This window comes from Pteropus medius, unplaced genomic scaffold (assembly GCF_902729225.1).
Source record: "Pteropus medius unplaced genomic scaffold, Ma_sr-lr_union100, whole genome shotgun sequence".
NCBI lineage: Eukaryota > Metazoa > Chordata > Mammalia > Chiroptera > Pteropodidae > Pteropus > Pteropus medius.
This window is the reverse complement of record NW_024351731.1, coordinates 1-20,964: the sequence shown is the minus strand read 5'-3', so window position 1 is coordinate 20,964 and position 20,964 is coordinate 1. Positions and strand designations below refer to the sequence as shown.

At 44.8% G+C, this 20,964-nt stretch overlaps 1 protein-coding gene across 6 annotated transcripts in view; it reads left to right on the top strand.

Moving 5' to 3' along the window:
• CYRIB (CYFIP related Rac1 interactor B) overlaps nt 1–8,625 on the top strand; it is a 121,128-nt gene extending 112,503 nt beyond the window's left edge. For all 6 annotated transcript variants that reach the window (XM_039845870.1, XM_039845869.1, XM_039845868.1 and 3 more), the window contains 5 exons: nt 1,357–1,473; nt 2,430–2,509; nt 3,644–3,770; nt 5,163–5,233; nt 7,884–8,625. In XM_039845870.1, the coding sequence (XP_039701804.1) occupies nt 1,357–1,473; nt 2,430–2,509; nt 3,644–3,770; nt 5,163–5,233; nt 7,884–7,947 (459 nt within the window). In that variant the 3' untranslated portion in view covers nt 7,948–8,625. The remainder of the gene's footprint in view (nt 1–1,356; nt 1,474–2,429; nt 2,510–3,643; nt 3,771–5,162; nt 5,234–7,883) is intronic.
• The last annotated feature ends 12,339 nt before the right edge of the window (nt 8,626–20,964 follow it).

Here is a 20,964-nt window from a genome sequence, read left to right as displayed (position 1 = left end):
TCCAAGGAGTCAGAGGCCATAAGTAAAACCTTAAAAAAGAAGAAAATATTATCTTTTCCTCTGGGTAATTTGAGGGACCTACATCATATGAAAAATAGAGAAATTTCTAGAACCAGCCCTAGCCACTAGTAGATAGTTTAATAAAGAAATACTATATAAGAATGTAAAGAGTGGTGAGTAGTATAAGGGTTAAAAAAAATACCAAAGGAGGTCATTCTCTTTTTTCCATTGAGTAAATGTTTCATGAAGCGGCTGCTCTAAGACAGGCTCTGGGCTGGAGGAAGGCCGTCTCTTCCACAGAGCGTCTCTGACTTGTGTTGGTTTGGTTTTGCATAGACTGATTCCTACTGTGAGGCTGACCTTGTCACCTGTCTTTCTCATACCTACCCTGTCAAATAAAGGGAAAGCAAACCCCCAGTCCTTGGTCATAACTATCCCGGATCACTCAAGGTTAAAGACCTTCAGTAATCATAGCTAAGCGCAGTCGTTGTCAAGTGAAATCTCTCAGCCCTCTTCCCCATTTCATCTGCTGACACCTGGTTTGCAGCTGAAAGCCTCACCCTCCCTCCCGTTCCGGCATCATTCTCTAGCAGCAGAACTGGTTTTCCAACCTAGAGTCTTTTTCTTTTTGGTACAGCCTGCCCACTATCATTTAACTTTCTTTAGAAAATTGTCTTAATTGTCATTCCTTTCTTCTCACACTGCAAAGTGGTTCACCGTCACTGCAGAAGAACCTCAGCTAGCAGTTAAGACCCTGTGCACGCCGACCCCGCCCTTCCTTTCCAGCCTCATCCTTCCCTAGTCGCTGCCGTTACACTGAGTTACCTGGAGTTAACTCTTCCTCCCAGCTGGTTGGAAGACCTGCTTACCTGCCCATCCTCACCTGCAGAAGTCTAACTCTTCTGTGGGTCCATTTTAGTTTCTTCCAGCCTAGCTCTAGTCTTCCTTTCACCCCCCGTTTAAGTCACGGCCTCTCAGCATGTGACTGTGGGTATTTGTGTGTTTCTGGTGGAGGCAGCATGCAATGTCATCGTCATCTCCCTGTCTTCCATAGCACTGAGGACAGTCCCTTGTACACAGAAGGCAGCCCGTCAGTGTTTTATTTAATTGTTTAACATCACTTAAATATTTTTTAAAAATTTCTTGATATCATTTTTAATCTTTCTGTTTTTAAAGAATATTTAAGTATCATGTGCACTTGAAGGTCTAAAATATAAAGTTGAAGAATATTTATTAGGTTAATTTAGTAAGCAATAACAAGACAGGCACTCTGCCTAGGTCCTTGTATACTTGAGATCATGAGATCACATTTAATAATTTACGAACTGATATCAAATGCTCTTATTTTCTACACAGGCAGAAGGAGAAAATGAAGTAAATAATGAATTGGCAAATCGAATGTCTTTGTTTTATGCTGAGGCAACCCCAATGCTGAAAACCTTAAGTGATGCCACCACAAAGTTTGTATCAGAGGTGAGCGTCGCGTAGGAAGCTACGCTTTGCGTTGTTCCTCTTCCGCGGACACAATGGTCGCAGCCAGTCCCACGGCTCTAAACCCCAGCTCTGAGCGGAGACACCGGCCGTTGTCCCTGTCCCTGAGGCCCACACGTGCACGTCGACCTTCCGTTCGCCGTTTCCCCGACACTTCAGCAGTGTTGTGACCAAACCGAAGTCCCAGTGTCCCCCCGCCCTGCCCTTCCTCCGTCTTTGCTGTCGCGGGTAACAGTGCCGCTGTGCGGGCACACCTCGTCGCAGGTGTTGCCTTTCTGATGAACTGAAGCCAAGGCCTCCACCAGCAAAAAGATGCCCACTCCGCTCAGTGCAGTTCTCACTTTCTGCGGGAGTTTGCAGCTGGAACCGCACCCGCGGCGTCCGTCTGCAGTGTGTGCTGACACGAGCAAATAACTTAGGGCTTAGTATCCCCAAGTCCTTTCTTACTCCACCCCGACGCCCACTGCATCAGTCTTATTTGCCCCCGCTTCAGAGTAGACGCCGAACCTGCAGACGTGACCCGTCTCCTGCTGCCTCTCCCCGGGGGTCCCGTGTCCGTGTTTTGACTGTTCTCACTTCCCCCACTCCCGGCCCAGGAGGGTCCGTTCTCCAGAGAGCAGCCGAGTCCTCTTCCCAAAGCATGAATCCCGCTCCCTTCCTCCTCGGCTCGAAGTGTTTCCAGTGACTTTTCCCCCGTCACTGGGTGGCATCCCCCGCCCTCCCGGCCTGAGGCCTGTCCGCACGCGCCGTTGTCCCCGCCGTCTGGCTTGGAGCTGTGTCCCCAGAGCTCAGAGCAGCCTCTAGGGTTCATCTAGTACGTTGTTTACAAAATCGAGAGTAGGAGCCAAATTTTAAAGTCGCTCATTTTTCTTGTTATGCTAGGTTTTAGGTTATACTTAAGTAAAAACTCATTTTTTTTTTTCCGTACACTTTTACAGAATAAAAATTTACCAATAGAAAACACCACAGATTGTCTAAGCACCATGGCTAGTGTATGCAGAGTCATGCTGGAAACACCGTGAGTATCAGCTGACCTTTCTCACTCTAACAACCCCGTTGAAATGGTCGTCCAGATGCGAATGTGTCACGTTTGGAACGTGGAAACGAAGCGTACCCCTTAGTCAGTATATGAACAAAATTAAAGCGCTTTGGCCGCTTAGCGTAGCTTCTGGTGAAGTGTAAAGCACTTGTGGTTTTCAGACGCCTCAGACCAGTCAGACTGAGTCTTCAGAATGGGAATTTGCGGTGCTCTTCTCGGTGGGGGTGGTGGGGAGCCGGGGCAGAGCTTTAAGGCTCTTCTGGTTTTGCTTCTCATAAACCTTCTCCCTCCTTGTTCGGTGAAGAACTTGCCTTTTGCTAGAGGCCTAGAGTGACTCTTCTGCTTGTCTCCTTCAGTGTCAGTTCTGTCTTCGCTGTGTTCACCACTCACCTGAATTCTCTGCTGGGTTTCTCCTCCCTCTCACGTCATTTATGGCGTATGCCGCACTGGCGTCCGGCTGGGTTTTCCTGTCCCAGGCGGAAAGAGTCCCTGTTGGAGCCTGACTAGTATATGTTTTTACTAGTTAATCCTTATTGTGTGAAGCTTCGTATTTTCCAAAGCACTGTCGTCTGTACCATCTTAGTGGCAGTCCTCATGCAGCAGGGGGCCCCCGCTGGTGCTCGTCCGGGAGGGTGGGGTCCTGGGGAATGAGGGCTGTGCACGGTGGCCGGCCCCACGCGCCGCTGTCTTCATCCTGGCTCTGGACACTTCCTGCTGTGCCACGCCACCTTCTATATAGACAGAAGTTCAATTTCTTTTTTCCAGATGGGAGAAGAATATGACCGACATTTAGAAAATTTAAATCTCGTAATACAATAACGTGTTTAGATTGAGTTAGCCCCTAAATAGCAGCCACGCTCGCTCGGTTAAGCTGGTGAGATTTCTCGTCATGTTGCCAGTATCTCTGGATTGATCCCTGCTGTGCGGAAGGGGTGATGCACTCGGCGTAGAGACTAAGGGCGGGCGGTGACGGCTCTGCCTGCCTCACTTCTCCGCGTCCCTTTTGTCCCTTTTAAAGATTAACTGGGCCCATCTTTCAGCACCAGCTGAGAGCTGAAGCCGCTCGTTAATCCATAATGTGCCTCATCCGCCTGTATCTTTTCTACCCTCCAGGGAATACAGAAGCAGATTCACAAATGAAGAGACGGTGTCATTCTGCTTGAGGGTTATGGTGGGCGTCATAATACTCTATGACCACGTACACCCCGTGGGAGCGTTTGCCAAAACTTCAAAAATCGACGTAAGTTGCATTGTTGTACATAATGCCTAGGAAGTTCCAAAAATGGGAGTCATAGGCTTCAGTTAAAGAGCAGCAGGCTGTGCCGGGTCCAGAGCTGGGTTTTGTGGTCTGTGACAGCAGTGGCCTTGGTCTCCTCCGCACCCTCACAGTGCTACTCGGAGCTCGTGCTGGTGCAGGGGATGAGCGAGGCAGCTGTGGCGTCCTGCAGCGTCCCGCGTGGGATCCCTCACTCCTAAGTGGTTCTTTCGCATGTTTGGCAATATAAATAAATAACCAGTCCTAAGAAATTTTTTTATTGTATCTTTTCATTCCTTCGGCCAAAGGCTATTTCAAACAAAAGATTCCCTTCCAAATATATACTAGAAGTCAGTAGAGGTGCTCCAGGGAAAAAGGTTGAAGACTACACATTTCCCACACCCCTCAGTCATAATTTGTGGCAATAGCCTGGGCTCATCATTTCTTTCTGCACCCGGCACATGTGGCTTGCAGAATAAGAGCCAGTGTTTGCTGCGAATTACCTTCTGGTCTCCCTTTCACAGCTAGTTCAGCCCCTTAGCATCTCGTGTCTAGACTACTGATAGCCAGTCTCCCTGCCTTCATGCATGTGCATCCCGTATGAAGAGACACGAGTTAACGTATTGAGTGATTACTGTGCCCCAGGAATTTTACGTTTGTTCTCCCACAAAACTCTGAAATGCTCCTAAGATGTAGGTGTTATCTCCCCTGTACTCACAGAGAAACTAACATTTAGGGACGGGAAGTATTGTAATTGCTAGCGAATGGGAGAGTGGGGTTTTGAACCCGCGTCTCCATGGCTTCCAAAGCCATGCTTCTTCACAGTGATCAGGCTCGTCGTCCTCCTGTGCCATCCTCACTGAGTTGTCCCCTTTCTAATAGCCCATCACAGTCTCTGCTGCCGTCCTCATCACTGCCAAATAAGTCGCCCTGGCTTTCCAGGCCTTCTGTAAACTCTGATGCAAGTGATTTCAGCTCCGCAGATTTCATCCTCTTCCTGTGGCATGCGTGATGACCTTTGTCTTGGCGTGTGCCTGCCGGGAACGCTCCTCTTCCTTGCCCCCGTGTCCGTTCTGTCCTTTGAAAAGCTGCTCGACACCCTCACGAGGTCTTCCCTTAGCTGACGTGGGGTTTTCAGTGTGGGGTGTGGGCGGTGTTTCAGATTGACTGGTTTGATTCTTACAGTTTTGTTTGACAAACTGAAAATAATAACAATTGGGTAGATTTTTTTGCCCTGTTCTAAGAATAATTACATTTTCAGTGTGTCATTTCTCAGGAGTTCTGTAGTCGTGTTGCTGTTTTAATTATTCCTATTTTGAAAGTGAATGTTTGATGCAAAAACAGAAGTTTCACCTTTCTGTTTCCTCTTCCCTTCAGATGAAAGGTTGTATCAAGGTTCTTAAGGACCAGCCTCCTAATAGTGTAGAAGGTCTTCTCAACGCCCTCAGGTGTGTATACGTTTGTGCACACGCGGATCGGGAAACACACGTGAGCACACGCTTCAGAGTGCAAATAGTACAAGGGTATGAACGTGAAGTTCGAGTTAGACACGTGGAGCTCTCACCTTGCTGTGTGGTAATTTCGCTCTCAGACTCCGGTCAGTTTGTGACGTGTGTGCACGCGTGCGCTCGCCAATAGAATAGGAGCTTCGTTTCTTTGCTAAAGAGTTTGGCGTTTACTTTTTGCCCCTCTTGAAGGAAGGATTGCTTTTTAAAAATTTTTTAATGAAAATAATATATGCTCATTATAAATAAAATCCAGAAAACAAAAATTTAAAGAAAAATAAATTGTGAAATCTTACTATTTTGAAATAAACCACTGTTAACATTTTGTTAAATATCTTTCCAGAATTTTTTCTTTACACTTGTATAGTCATGGTTCTATATAATACTTAATATTTTTATAAAATATTATCACGCAGACTGTTTTACATCTGGCTCTTTTCGCTTAATATAGCGTGATTACATTCCTGTTCACAAATGCAGATCCCTATTATTTTTATTTCTTATAATATTTCTTATAATGAAAATAAAGCAGACAGTCATTATTTGATGTCTTTTCTCAGCTTAGACTTACTTGATTTAGTTACTGAAGCTCCTAAATATGCTGGGATATTTTTAAATGGAAATCCCAACAAATTACAACATCTTGACTACAGAGATCTAATTAATAGTATAATTTAGGTCTAGGTTTTAGTATTATTTCTTTACCTCGAAGGGACTTTGCTTCAAACATTAAGAACCCAGAGTTTACTCTTATTTTTCAGGATCTAAAGGTGGTTCAGTCTCTTACTTTAGAATTAAGACAAAGAGGCCGTGGCCATGCGTTGAAGACGGGCTTGAGGTCCCCCACACAGCAGCCTGCATCTGGGGGAAGGGGGAGAGGTTGCGCCATTGAGGCAGGGGCCACCTGCCAGTGTGAGGTCTTCTTTTCAGATACGTAATGAAAATTAGAAGATAGAAGTTTGTTACAGAGATAATGAACTGTTTTTATTCAAAATGAGCGTATTCTGTGCCTGGTTCTTAATTTTTCACCTGGGAAGTTTTATAATGTTAATTGATACATAGCATTTTTACATCACTGTACATATGCAGTACAGCTTTATTACATGACTTCAGTCATTAGCACTGCTCTGTGAGGTGGATGGTGGGTATGGGGTGTTGGAAGTGTCTCCATTGTACAGTTACCTTAAGCTCTTGGGAGCCTAGAAGATAAAATAGCTAATAAGTGTCAGAGTCTGTTTTCCAATTCAGGATTTTACTTTCGAAATCCCATATACTTGAGCCTTCAGTTTGCTACATGAATGAACCTCGGGGGCCTTTGGAATCACCCGGACTGACATGAACAACAGATTCCCAGGGGACCACCTGCAGAGAGTCCGTCTCTTCATTAGGTCTGGGGTGGGACCGGGCACCTCATCTCATTGGCAAACACCTTAGCTGGTGCAGATAATGCCAGCACTTCGAGAAGCCCTGTTCAAACCACGGCAGCCTAACCCTTCATGTGCTTTCACTCAGAGTGCAGGAGATGTTGTTACAAAGGCATTTTGTAATCCCAAAAGTACAATGTTAATTGTCGTTTTTACACCTCTACAAAATGAACGCATTTTTGTTGAATTATTTTCTTTTTGGGAAATAGCAAGTCTGCTAGAGATGCTCACTCCTTTTTCCTCAGATCGTTTTTTTTTTCAGCGCCAACAGCCAGTAACCATAATTTTAAAGGGAATATAATCGCACACATAGATATGTTGCTTATTTCGAAAGCTTTCCTGTAGTAATTATATAGTACCTCCAACTCACAGTGTGTGATTAAGAGAAAGCGACAGATCATGTCTGCATTTTACAGATGGAGAAATGGAACCTGATGCCTTTGATCATAAAAGAGAAAGAGCTAGAACTGGGGGTTAAGGTTCAGTGCTAGATAATGGCCTTCTTTATTAAATTTGAAACATTTTGGGATGCGACAGAACTGACTTGAGGACAATAAACAGATCAGGGGTCAACAGGCTCTTTTTATAAAGGACGAGAGAGTAAGCAAATGTTTTAGGCTTTCGTGGGCCACATGGTGAGCCGCTCAGCTGTGCCGTGACAGGAACGTGACTGACCACGGTGAGTGAATCGGTATGGCTGTGGGCCAGTAAAACGGAAATTTGAATTTCGCGTAATTTCTACATTAGCATGAAGTAGTAGTTGTCTTTTGTTTTTTTTCCCCCAACTGTTTAAAACGGTAGAAATGTGCGTAGCTCACAGGCCATACAGAAGTAGGCGACGGGCTCTGGCCCAAAGGCTATAATCTGTAGACCCCTGAGATGGAGCCGCAGTAACTTTCCTCTGAGAAGTTACAGCTAATCGTTTACTTCAGAACTTGCCCAGGTCGTTTCAGCAAGGTGGTCCTCAGTTACGCAGCTGTTGGACATTCTGTTGAAAGGATGGCGGGGAGGCTAAGCGAGCAGAACCGGAGCAGGGCTCACGCTGGAATGACACGGCACAATTCTTTGAGAAAAGATTGCCTGGCCCGTGGCTCGGCTTCTCATGACTGTAGAACCTGATGCAGATAATGTGTTTTTAATTTCCCCAAATTGCTGTTTTTCACTTTTAGGTACACAACAAAACATTTGAATGATGAGACTACCTCCAAGCAAATTAAATCCATGCTGCAATGACACTTCTGGAATAAGCACCTGCTGTAGACAGAAGACAGTATTCTGCAGTGACTGAGAATGCACAGTTTTTTAGTGATTGCAATTACTATCTCATTTACTCTTGCTTTTTATTTCTTTCCTCTGTTCCTCTTCCCTCTTTTTTAATCATGTTCTTGTTCTTAAGACTTCTTTTCTGTGCCAAAATCAGTAAAGTTATACTCTGAAGGGATGTTGTCCTTTCAAACAGGCCGTCTAAGGCAGCTAATTATGCATTGCATTGGGGTCTCTACTGAGAGAAATTCTGTGACTTGAACTAAATATTTTTAAATGTGGATTTTTTTTGAAAACTAATATTTAATATTGCTTCTCCTGCATGGCAAAACTGCCTATTCTGCTATTTAAAAACCCTCAATGACTTTATTTTCTACTGCCGCTTTTTTCATGTGCAGCCAAAATGAAAATGTTTAAATTAACTGTGTTGTACAAATGGTACCCAACACAACCTTTTTTTAAATTAGTAAGACTTTTGTTTAAAGTTTTAAGTTTGCATTTTCACTTTTTTGTAAGGATGTATGTTGTGTGTTTAACCTTTATTAACTAACGTTAAAAACTGTGATGTGTGCGTAGAGTATTACGTATGCATGTTCATGTTTAAAGAATGGCTGTTGATAAAATAAAAATCAGCTTTCATTTTTCTAAGTGTGTCTGGTTTACTGATGTTTTGGTTTGAGGCTTGTTCCCATGTATATTTTTCTGGCGTGCACATACACATTACATAATTTTCACTTCTTTTAGGGCGGAGCCGGGCCTTTTTTCATGGCATTTTCTTCATTATTGTCCGTGTGCACAGTTTTAATTGCTTTTAAAATCTCGCCAAGTGCGCCGAGACCGGCGGTCTGGTCTTGTCGTTGACTTGTTCTCACTTTACTCTTCTGTGGATGCAGCCGTAGGCGGGAAGCCACGCTTTTGCTCACTTGACACTTCCCAGCAGTGTGAGGAGAGGGGCGACAGGCGGCGGAGTGCGAGGGAGGAGCAGCCCTTCACCGGGGAGGAGGATGCAGGGAAGAGGGGCTGCTCGGGAAGTCGAAGGCCGCGGTCTCACCGATGGGAGAGCAGGAGCACATTTGTTATTTTAAGGTCACACGACCATAATCATGAAATCTAAACATACCGATGGGAAGGAGCTGCTCTCAGGCTGTCTAGTCCCAGCCTGCGGTGGTTTGGTGCATGGAGCATCTGAGCTGTGATGCTCAGGGTTGACTGCGGACCAGAATCCTGAACCAGTCCTCATCAAAACCCCCGGCTTCGTAGGGCCAGATCAGGACACCACGGCCCTTCGTGATGGCGTCGCTGTCGCCCTCTCCAGCCTTCGGCTCCCTCTGCCATCCATGCCCTGCTTGCCAGCCAGGCTCGGCTGCTTGCTGTTTAGCTCGTCGCATGCGGCGTCTCAGCGCCGTGACTCTGGTCTGGCTGGCCTCTGTGCCTGTCATCTCCGTCCTCCCTCGCGTCCATCTCATCAACAGCAGCTCTCGTTTTTTGAGGACTAGCTTGCATCACCTCCTTCACAAAGTCTTCATAATAACATTAGCCACATCCTAGGCATCTTCTAAGCGTATTTTCATGGGTTCCCTTGTGAACTCCCAAAAGATAGGCCCCCCAAGAACCTGAAAATCTGACCTTATTTGAAAAACGGATTTTTGCAGATGAAATTAAGGATCTGTAGGTAAGACCACACCGGATTACAGTGGGCCCTAAATACAACAGTTCCTTAGAAAAGAAGGAGAAACACACAGCAGAAGGCCACGTGACGATGGAGGCACAGATTGGAGCGATGCGTCTACAAGCCACCAACCAAGAATCGATAGCAGCCACCAGCCTTGGACTAGATTCTTGCAGAAGGAACCAACCCTGCTGACACCTTGATTTCAGACTCTGGCTTCCAGGAGTGAGAGAATACGTTTCTGCTGTAAGCCGCTTGGTTTGTGGTAATTTGTCATGGCAGCCCTTAGAATCATATGCAAGTATCTCATCAAACACCTCCAATATTTAACTACACTCATGGGTTTCTTTTCTGCTACTCTGAGAACCTGATTTCCTTCCAGTGTCCAGGGGATCTTGCTCCGTGCCCAGATCGGAGTAGGTGCCCAGTGAGTGCTTGAGTGGTGCGATGAATGTGAGCAATGCTGATCTGCAGCCGGAATAAAGTTATTCTGCTATGGCCTTTGCAGGTAACGTAGCTCTGCATATTGGAGAATAAGTGGGAAAATCTCTAATACGCCGGGGTTAGCCAACTAGCCTCTGGGCCAAGACACCCACCACCTGTTTTGCACAGCCTGTGAACTAAGAATAGTGCTTACATTGTTAAATGGTTGGACAAAAGCAGAAGAAAATTTCGTAGCATCTGGAAGTATGTGAAATTCAAATCCCGCTGTCCCTAAATATCTTTTTATTGGAGAACAGCCTCACTCATTCGTTTACGTGTCATTTTTGGCCACAAGAGCAGAATGGTATTTTTGTGACCGAGGCCATATGGCCCTCAGAGGCTGAAATGTTTACTCTCTGGCCCTTCACAGAGAGTTTGCTGACGCTCCTTCTGGTTACAAGAGCAGGTTAATTTGAGAACCTAGTGTGACAAGCACGATGCTCGGTGTAATAAACGGAGCCATCCCTGCTGCTAGGAAGTGGATTTAATTTCAGGTCTAATATTTGCCATTCGGATAGCCGAAGAGAACAAATAAATAGCTGTCTTCTCATCTCTCAAGTCAGATACCAATTCATGTCTGTCCTTAGAATGAAGGATGATGGGATGGCCATGGGCTCGTCAGGAAAGAGGGCCAGGAACCCTGCTCGTGATCTGAGGCACGTGTGACTCCACTCTAAGCCGGCCGCCTGTCAGCCCTGACCTCTAAAACAGCTCTGCTCAGTATCTACTCATTCTACCTGCATGAGTCCTTGTGCCTCCTCTTCGCAATACGAGGTGTCCACTGCATCACGTTTTCCTTCAGTTACAGCCACGGTAACATGTTCACTGCCACCCCATGGCTTCAGCCCTCAACCTGGACAACAGACCTGAGCAGCGAGTGCCTTTCTCACTAGAGACTGGGATTATAAAGCACTCGACTGTTTTTAAGACTGCTCTTAAGTATTTTAGACTTGTCGTAGGGGTATTAGCATTTGTGCTCAAAACCAGGCCTTTTGAGTTGAAATGCCATTCTGGTTCCATCTGAGATTGCAGTAACTGCCATTCCATAAATTCTTGTAAAATAATTCTTTACAGAACATACTTCAAAATCTTCACATCGTGATCAGAGGAGATGAAATAGGTTGTGGATTAAGAAAGACTCGGGAAACCCGAGCCATATCAGTTCTTTGAAACTATTTTCCTTATCGGTAAAATGGGGAAATTAAGATGACAACGTTTGAGTCCATGTCGTATATATACATCTTGTATTTACTGTCTGCAAAAGTCAAGAATAGATCGAAGAGTTAAAGCAGGCTCCAGAGTTGGTGGACTTCAGTTTAGCTCAACGGGTCTTTGGATAAGTCTCATGTGTCCTCATTTATGAAACAAAAAACTCAAAATACTGCCCTCTCGAGGTGCCTGGTGATTATGCTGGGTAGTGCCTGAAATGTCCTGTGCATACCAGAAGCTCGGTGTCCCCCTTACGACCATCGTGACATCTGACAATATTAAAGCCAGCAGGGTAGCCCATTTCAGGTGTTGGGTCATGATACATGTTGCAGTCCGTTTGCCCTGGAGGAGTGCCCGGGACCAGTTCTAACTCCGTCCCTCTGTCCCCGAGGCCGTCGGCGAAGCTGCGCGACGCCAACGAGCCCTTTGGACATCCTATAACTGATGAATAAGCACGCACTGTGGGAGTCCCAGTTTCCTACGTGGGCAGATGAACTACATATTTAAAACTAAAACCAGCAACGCGATTATTTTAGACGTTGAGCTCCACGATGGTGTTACACCGTTGCGGTGAACGTGATCTCAGGGACATCTTTATGTCAGTAAATATTTCGTGAGTACCTGCCTGGAATCCACGTGGGCTGTGTCTCAGGACTGAGGATGGCTGGGTGCCTTGGCAGGGGCGAGCCGTGGAGCCTGGGTGTATGGAGGGCGTTCGGGCAGAGGAAGCCACGTGACTGGAAGCAGATGTTGGCATGTATTCCCCAGCTTGTGGCCTGAACAGTGTATTGACATGAAACACCAGGATGTTTCAAGGACTGTTTTTTGAAAAACTCCTAAATCTGTGGTTGTAGTTGAAAGTCCTTCTCACAACTGACCTTTCGTGACTAATATTTGTTTTTCTTCCTGGAGTTTCGCTTTGCCCCATACATTCTATAATGTCACAAAAATGTCTTTTAGTACGGGCCTATTTCCGTCCATTTCTGTTGGGCACATGATGGGCTCTTTACAACTCAAAACTCATATCCTAGTTATGGGACATTTTCTTCAATTACATTGTTGGATGATTTTCTCCCCACTGTGTGTGTGTGTGTGTGTGTGTGTGTGTGTGTGTGTGTGTGTGCGAGCGCGCATGTGCGTGTGCTTTTAAGAACTTGTTTTATCCAGATGTCAGGTTCCTAAACTGCTCTTCTAAATCTCTTATCTTTCCTCTCTTTTTATCTTGTGACTTTTTGCTCTACTTTTTAGGAAATTTCCTCAATTTTTATCTTCTAATCCTTCCATTGAATTTTTATTTGTTGTAATAGCTTTTATTTCTAAGAGCTCTTTGTTCTCTTAATGTTCCTCTTAAAATAGCCCGTCATTGCCAGCGTTAACATATAACATATAACATATATGCCAAAACATACAAGGATGCTACAGGAAGAGAAAATTACAGGCTAATATCCCTGGTGATCGTAGATACACAAATCCTCAACAAAAACTAGCGCACAGAATTCAACTACATGAAAAGGGTTATACCCGTGATAAAGTGGAATTTATTCCAGGGGTACGAGGATGGCTCATGTGCAAATCAATCACTGTGACATACCACATTAACAATGAAGGATAAAAATTATATCAATAAATGTAGGAAAAGCATGAGAGCTCTAGAGTTGATGTGAAGATTCGAAATAAATGGCAAAGCGATTGCCATAAATTGGTCTTCACCCACTCCAGGTTCCCTGGATCCTTCCCCAAAACCTGACAGCAAGATCAGGTCTCTGCCGTCTCACGAACTCCTCACCCACGTGTCCCCTCCACTGTCCCGTCTTCCTACACACTTTTTCCTCACAGCCAAGTTCCTTAGGGAATCTCTGACACTCTGCTCACTCTCTCCCTGGTGTCCACTCCTCAGCCCACTGGAGTATCTGTGTCCCCATGTGAATATACTCCGTGTTGTCACCAGCGACCATGCACTAGATGACTCCCTCCTTGGAGCTCTCTTCTCCCCAGATCCTATGACACCAGGATCTGTGGGGACTCCTTTGATGGCAGTTTCCACTCTGTCTTCTTTATGGGCTCCTGTCCCCTGTCAGACACTTCATCGTTGGTGTTAGGCAAGTCTCAGACCTTCCCACGTTCCTTACATTAAATGTGAAGCCACCTGGGAAGATGGCAGGACTGGGAGTGGACACGTGAGGTGGGAGACACCAGGGGAGTAGGCGAAGGGCGACAGGTAGATGATCGTACAGGAAGAGGGAGGAAGCGGATTTCCTTTCCCCGCTGAAGGCAGGTCTCTGACTTGGTGTATGAGGAGCCCGCCAGGTGCTTGTTTGCAGGTTCCAGGCCTTTTTTGCACAACATGGATGGAACTCAAGGGTGTTATGCTAAGTGAAACAGATCAGACAGAGAAAGACAAATCCTGTATGATCTCACTTATGTGTGGAAGATAAAGCTGAACTCATAGAAACAGTAGCATGGTGGTTGCCAGGAGCTGGGGAGTGGGGGGAAATGGGGAGATGTTCGTCCAAGGGTACAAACTTGTAGTTACACTTTCTGGGGAACCTGATGTCACCCAGGTGACTACAATTAACCATCCCGCATTATATACTTGAAGTTGTTATGCAAATCTTAACTGTTATCGCCACAGACACAAAAGCCAATTATGTCAGGGGATGCATGTGTTAACTAACGTAATTGTGGTAATCATTTCTCAATATATGTGTTTCAAATCATCATGTTGTACACCTTAAACTTACATATATTATATGTCATAACATCTCCAAAGAAAGCTGAGGAAAAATAAAACAAGAAAATGTAGGTTCCAGGCTCCTCTTCAGAGAGCCTGATTCAGACGATACACAGAAAAGTCGTTTCAACAAACAACCCAGGTGATTCTGAGGCAAGGGGTGCCCAGGCCACCTTGAGAAAAGCTGCCACAGCTGGCCTGGGGGCCGCAGGTGCGGGGCGTGAGAGCCTCCAGCAGGGTAACCCGGCTCCCTGGCCTGGCTTCCTCCCACCCAGACGTTCTTCACATCGCAGATGACGATGAACAGAAAACCTTTCCAGACGGTGAGTTCCAGAGCTGAGCAGGTTCTCAGTCTAGACCCCAGGCCACACTGAGCCTCCATCTGGGTGTTAATTGGAAAGCTTGTGTATCTCCCCAACCTCCAATCAAGGTGCTGTGAAGGCCCAGGGAGGGCTCCAAACTGTCATCAGCGGGGAGGGCACAAGGAAGGTTAGGTGTACGTTAAAAATTCACGAGAAGTAGCTTTTCATTCGACTGCAAAGTTCTCACTGAAAGGTGACTTTTGAGCAAAAAGGTGACTTTTGAGAGAAGAGATTTCAGGTAGAGGAATTAGCAAATATGCAGAGCCTGCAAAAGGAGAAATTCCTGGAATGAGAACAGGCAGAACGAGTCAGGAATCATCGGAAAATGAGGGCGAGTTGGTGCAGACATCGTTGGTAATTGTTATGATCGTTACTACTTTGAAGTGGGAGTAGCAGCTACTGGAGAAGTATAAGGTCACCAGGGAGATATCGGATGCATCCTTGAAAAGATGCCTGTGTTTGCTGTGGAGATGCGGACACAGCGAGGCAGTAAGGGCAGAAGCAGGGAGTCTCGCCAGATGAGAGGTGATGGTGGGTGGGGCAGGGTGCTGGCGCCAGGAGTGATGAGAAGCGACCAGATCCTGGTCTGTGCCGAAGATAGAGCCAATGTCTACAAAGAGCGGCATGACCAGGTCAAAGGTATGGCCAGGTGGCCCCCGAGGCTTCTTAAGTCTCTGACACTCCGAACGAATCAGGAACTTGCCATGTACGCATCAGGGAGATGATTCTGAAGTGGGTCGTCTGTTAGGGGGCGACTAAGCAAGGGACGTTAAGGAGGATGGACGTTGAAGAAGGTGAGACGGAGGGACCACAAGTCATGACAAGTGAAGGGAAACTGGCTTAGAAAGTACCGGGGAAGAAATAGATACTTTAGTCACTGTCCTCTTAGTGTACTTGTAAGGACAAGCTTAGTTCTCATTTTTAAAATGTGTCATTGGTCTCTGCACACCACAGCTAAGTGGGTGGAATCGGGAGCCCCATCTTACTAAGCTTTATATCCCAAGGACTAGAATCGAGACAATGTGCAGAAAATGTGGCCCCAGGACCTGGAAACGGGAGCTGGCTGATTGGCCGGCTCCGTGAGGGACAGCTCTGCGAAGCTGGAGCCTTTCTGTATGAGAAGGGCGGAGGGGAGAGAGTGTGGCTGAGCGGAGACCAAGAGGCAACACGGCAGAAGCGTAAGATTTGGTGGGGAGAGGAGGAACTGCAAAGGGGGGACGGAGGAGGAGGGGTGAGTCGAGGTGAGGGCGGGGCCCGAGAGAAGAGATCTACCTGCACACCTGTGAACAAGGCAACCCGAAAAGATAACTAATGAAGATTTTTCAAGAAAGTAACGTGTGTTGTGCAGTGGCCAACACCACCTCAGTTTCCCCATGAAATCTTAAGTAAATCAACCTCACTTACTCTTGGCCACTAATGTAAGTGACGCGGAACCTCCCTGTGACGTGTGCAAAATAAGATGACCCCCCACATGAGGTCCTCCGGGACTGGAGCCCTGGCAGCTGGGCAGACGGCACTGGGTGCTGTTGACATACTTTAGTTATTTATCGTGGTGATCTTGGTTCTAAACCTTTCATCAAGTCTAAGCTTAATGAAAAAAAAAACAAAAAGAAAAAACAAAAAACCTCCCCAAAACAAAACAAAACAAAACAAAACCCCTCGGGTTTCACTGGACTCGCAGAACTTGTCCCAGACAGCTAAGGCACTTTTCTTTGGCTTCTAGAACATCCAACAGCAGGGAAGGACCCTCAGAAGGTTGGCATGTGGAAGAACGCTATATGTAAATAAAAGATTTTACATTTCAAGTCTATCATGTTTACCATGCAAATTAAAGAAAGTAAAACTCAGTGTTGGGACATCTTTTGATCTGGTGGTGTTAACCCAGCAAGCACAGCTGTGAGCTAGGTCCCGATATGAGTGGTTCCCCAGGGGAAGAATCCGAGGATGGCTTTCATGAATATCGAAAGGAAGGAAGAAGTGAATAAATGCGTTGTGGAATATCTCGGCTGTTGTTTTGAGCTTCAGTTTTGGGATATTACAAAAAACTTGCAGAGTAGCTTCTATTCACACAGTTCCTCTCCCACAGACAGTTTGCTTAATCCTGTAAGGTGCAGGTGTCATCACAGTGGTAATTGGAAAGAGAATTAGCTTGGGGCAGATTGTCTCGTCCTTTAAAAAAATCCTCCTTTTTTAAAATCATGAAAATAAGATTGTTCTAAGATTGGATTCCATAATATATGCAGTCCTCGACACACGAGAGGTGTTAAAAATATTAATTCCTATCTGATAGAAGGTCTACAAAGGACCTGGCATTGTATTTGCTTTGTCCAGAAGCTCATTTCTATCTTTCTTGCTGATCCCTGTTTACATTCGATGTATCAAGTGTGGTTAAGACCAAATATGAGCCAAATATGTTCTTTAACAGAAATTCATGAATGAATTAATGAGTCAAAGACTTGTTCAGACAGTTCTCTCTGTGTCAGGAATGGACACTGCTTCTGGAGAACTCTCTCTACTCTGCTCTGGGACAGCCTAGCAGATAGATATATAGTCGCTACCTGATTTTGTCCCGCAGACTTTGGCTCAGAAAGACATGAGAGCCGAGATTTCGTGATCCAGAACTCAGCTCCACACCTGGTCTCCTGCAAGAGACGAGGGGCCTCTCCCATGGTTATTTTTCCAGGATATGGCACTGGACATTGAGCCACGGACATATCAGTGGAAAGAAAACACAGCAGACAGAGTCACATTTACCTCTTCTCTTGATTTTGTCTGACAAACTCAGCTTGACATCAGGTGGTCTGAAGATCGAGCAGAAGGAGCCTTTCTCTTTAAGACAGAACAACAATCTGGTAGGTTCTGACTGGGGATCAGGGGATGAATAAGAAGAGGAGATACTGTTACTAGAGACGGAAATGTTCAGAACAGGTCTGTGAAAAGAGGAGAGGTTTTTTTAAAATCTGCTTTTTAATTTAACCCCTCCCCCCCACAAATGGTAGTGCTTTTTCCTAAAGTTCACCTCCATAAAGGAGAACTCCTGATAACCACAACATGCAGGCATGGAAGGCTAAGGGATGAATCTTTGACACACCTTTTTTCCCCTCCCATTCCCTGTCCCCCGCCCCACCCCGACAACCATCTTGTCCTCTTTTTCTGTGGATCTTGTTCTGCTTCATTTTGTTAATTCGTTTTTTATTTTTATTTATTATTTTTATTTTTTTTTAGATTCCACATATAAAGCCGCAGTGAACATAGGGGTGCATTTGATACATCTTTATCCAGGTCCATCTTAGAGAATCTTCATTTGTTTCCACTGATCTCTGCCATGGCCCACACTAAAGAGAACTGAGTCATATCCAAACTTTTACAGGAACAGTTGAAAATCAGCCACTCAATGAATATTCAAAACCTGAATTCCATATAGAATTCCTCTTCCTATTTACCCAGAAGAGAGCAATTTAAACAAATTGCTGTCATTCAACTCATGGACATAGACAATAGACTAGTGGTTACCGGAGGGTAGGGGGAAGGGCAGAGGTGGGAGGTAGACGGGGTAAAAGGGGTTAAATATGTGGTGACAGAAACCTAACTACGGGCGGCGAACACACAATGTAATATGTATATATGCCTTACTGCTAGATTGCACATCTGAAATTTACTGGATTTTGTTAACCGATGTCACCACAATAAAATAATGATAATAATAACGATTATAATTATAATCATTATTATCAGTGCCAATTAAATGTATATAAATTAAACATCAAATATATTTTTAAAAAATAAAAAATAAAATGCTACATGAGTTGATATAAATGGTATCACTGAGTTTTAACATATCTAAAACTGAACATGAATTATAGCATAGGGAATATAGTCAATATTATAACAGCTATGTATGGTACTAGATTTATAGGGGTGATCACATCATAAATTATATAACTATCTAATCACTATGTTGTACACCTGAAACTAATATAAGGTATGTCAACTAATTAAAAATAACAAAAAAAAAATAAAACCAAACATGAATGTCTTTCCAAAATACTTTTTTAATGAAATAATTATGATTAAATTGTGAAAAAAAATTGCTCTCATTCAATCTGGTTCGTAAAATGCTGTTAACAACTTCTCCTACCCAGTTATTAAACAGTCAAGTTCATGACTTCAGCTAGCCCAGATTTTAGTTTCCTCATACACAAAGATAGCTTATACACACGAAAGCCTAGCCAACTGGGGTGAAAACGAGGCTTAGACATAAGTAAATGTCAAATGACATAGCACCTTAGAGACACAGTAAAGGGTTTGAATCCCCCCTCCAAGGGGGATGGGAACCCCACACTGGACGCTCAGTACCTTCTCCACTGACGAGCTGGTTAAGGACTCTCAGGATTCCACTGGGCTAGTATCCAGTGCACCAACCCCAGTGGGGCCTCAAGTAGAAGCAGAGTTGAGTCTCAGAACTGAAATGGAGATGAAAATGTGCCTCCAGTACTTCAAACCTCTTACTTCCTCTGCTCAAATCTACATCTTCAAGTCAACCTTTCCCACCCACCTCCCCAGGGTGATCGATCCATAAACAACCCCATATACTTGACATGGAAAATTCAGAGCCCTCCCTGCTTCTTTGTTGTGTGTCCCTTTGCTCCCCATTTCACCCCGGTTGTGCTTCCAGAGAAGGATGGACGTGGGTTTCTCCAGCTTTGACGACAGGGCTTCCTAAGGTCACTGTTGGGACCTGTCTACTTCTAGCCTCTTCAGACGAGAGACGCTCATACTGAAAAGCCAGACCAATAGACATTTGGAAAGTTCAGGTGCTGTAGGGAGCCAAAGCTCCCCAAATTCAAAAGAGTGCATGGTTTATCTCAGGAGGCCTGCTTGCATAAAAAAGTAAAGGCTGGTTCTGTTGAATTTCAGGAAGAAGAAGGTTAAGTATAGCCTAAGGGAGTGTCGAAGGGAGTGTCAATTGCACCTGGATCTTCAGGATGTTACTTTTATGTTATTTTGAAATGCACAAAGAAACAGATTGTGTTTAAAAGGAGGTTAAGAAATAAACTCGGAGAGGCAGTGTGAGATCTGCTCTCCCTCCTGCACCCTGTCTGTCTTCTCTTTTTTCTCAGTCCCCGCTCCCCCATTCAGGTACCCGGTTTGACTTGGTCGGCTGGCTTCCGACAGAGTGGCACCCGAACAGGGACCTGAAAACGGGGGGAAAAAGCAAGGACCCACCGCAAGAAGAGTGCACTCGAGATTGGCCAAAGAAGCCGTGGGCGGTGAAGGTGAGTACGCAGGAGTTTTTGTAAATATAGAAACTGTAAGAGAAAATATAATGGGCCAAGGAAATAGTCGACTGCTATTTGTACATATGCTTAAGAATATGCTTAGAGTTAGAGGAGCTAAAGTAGCTCCGCAACAGTTAATGAAGTTTTTGCAGTTTATAGAAGAAGTTTGTCCCTGGTTCCCTGAGGAAGGGACAGTTGATTTAGAGACATGGTTAAGAGTGGGTAAAAAGTTACGGGATTACTATGATGACCACGGACCTACTAAGGTTCCGGCAGATACTTTTGGGCTTTGGACTTTGATTAGAGATTCTTTAGACCCTAGGCATGAAAGAGATCAGATTCATGAGTATGACGAATCTGAGGCTGCTGGGGTTGTGCCTTCAGCTCCTCCGATGCCTCCTCCTCCTTTCAACTCCATTTTTACTGATGAACAAACTTTTACAGTTTGCTAATATGCAGTCATTTATCTTTCCTCGTGTAATTAAGACCACCCCGATACAGAATGCTCTTAATATATTTACTGATGGTTCCTCTAATGGAAAAGCCGTGTATGCTGTTGACAACCAAAATCCTATTGTCATACAAACATCCCTTGCATCTGCTTAGATTGTAGAATTGCGGGCAGTTGCTGCAATTTTTCAAATATTCGCTCAACAACCCCTTAACCTATATACTGATAGTCAATACATTGCTAAAGCTTTAATTATATTGGAGACTGTACCTTATATTGCTACCCACAATTCCGAGGTGCATTCATTATTGGCGCAAATTCAATTGGCTATGCACAACAGAAAAGAATTCTGCTATGTGACTCATATTCGAGCTCATACAAATCTCCCTGGTCCTTTGTCTAAAGCTAATGCACTTGTTGATGCAGCCACCCACCTATGTCTGCTTGCTAGTAATGTTGAACAAGCACGACAATCTCATGCTATACATCATCAAAATAGTTCTTATCTAAGAAAGCAATTTCATCTCACCAGAGAAGCAGCAAGACAAATTATAAAAAGTTGTCCCACTTGCCCTCAGTTTTTTTATGTTCCTCATTATGGTATTAATCCCCGTGGTTTGATACCGAATCAAATTTGGCAGATGGATGTAACCCACATTCCTGAATTTGGTAAATTAAAATATGTACATGTTACTGTAGATACATTTTCTGGATTCATTTTCGCTTCTGCTTTGACTGGTGAAGCCACTAAACATGTTATTGATCACTGCTTACGCTGCTTTGCAGCTATTGGATGTCCTCAA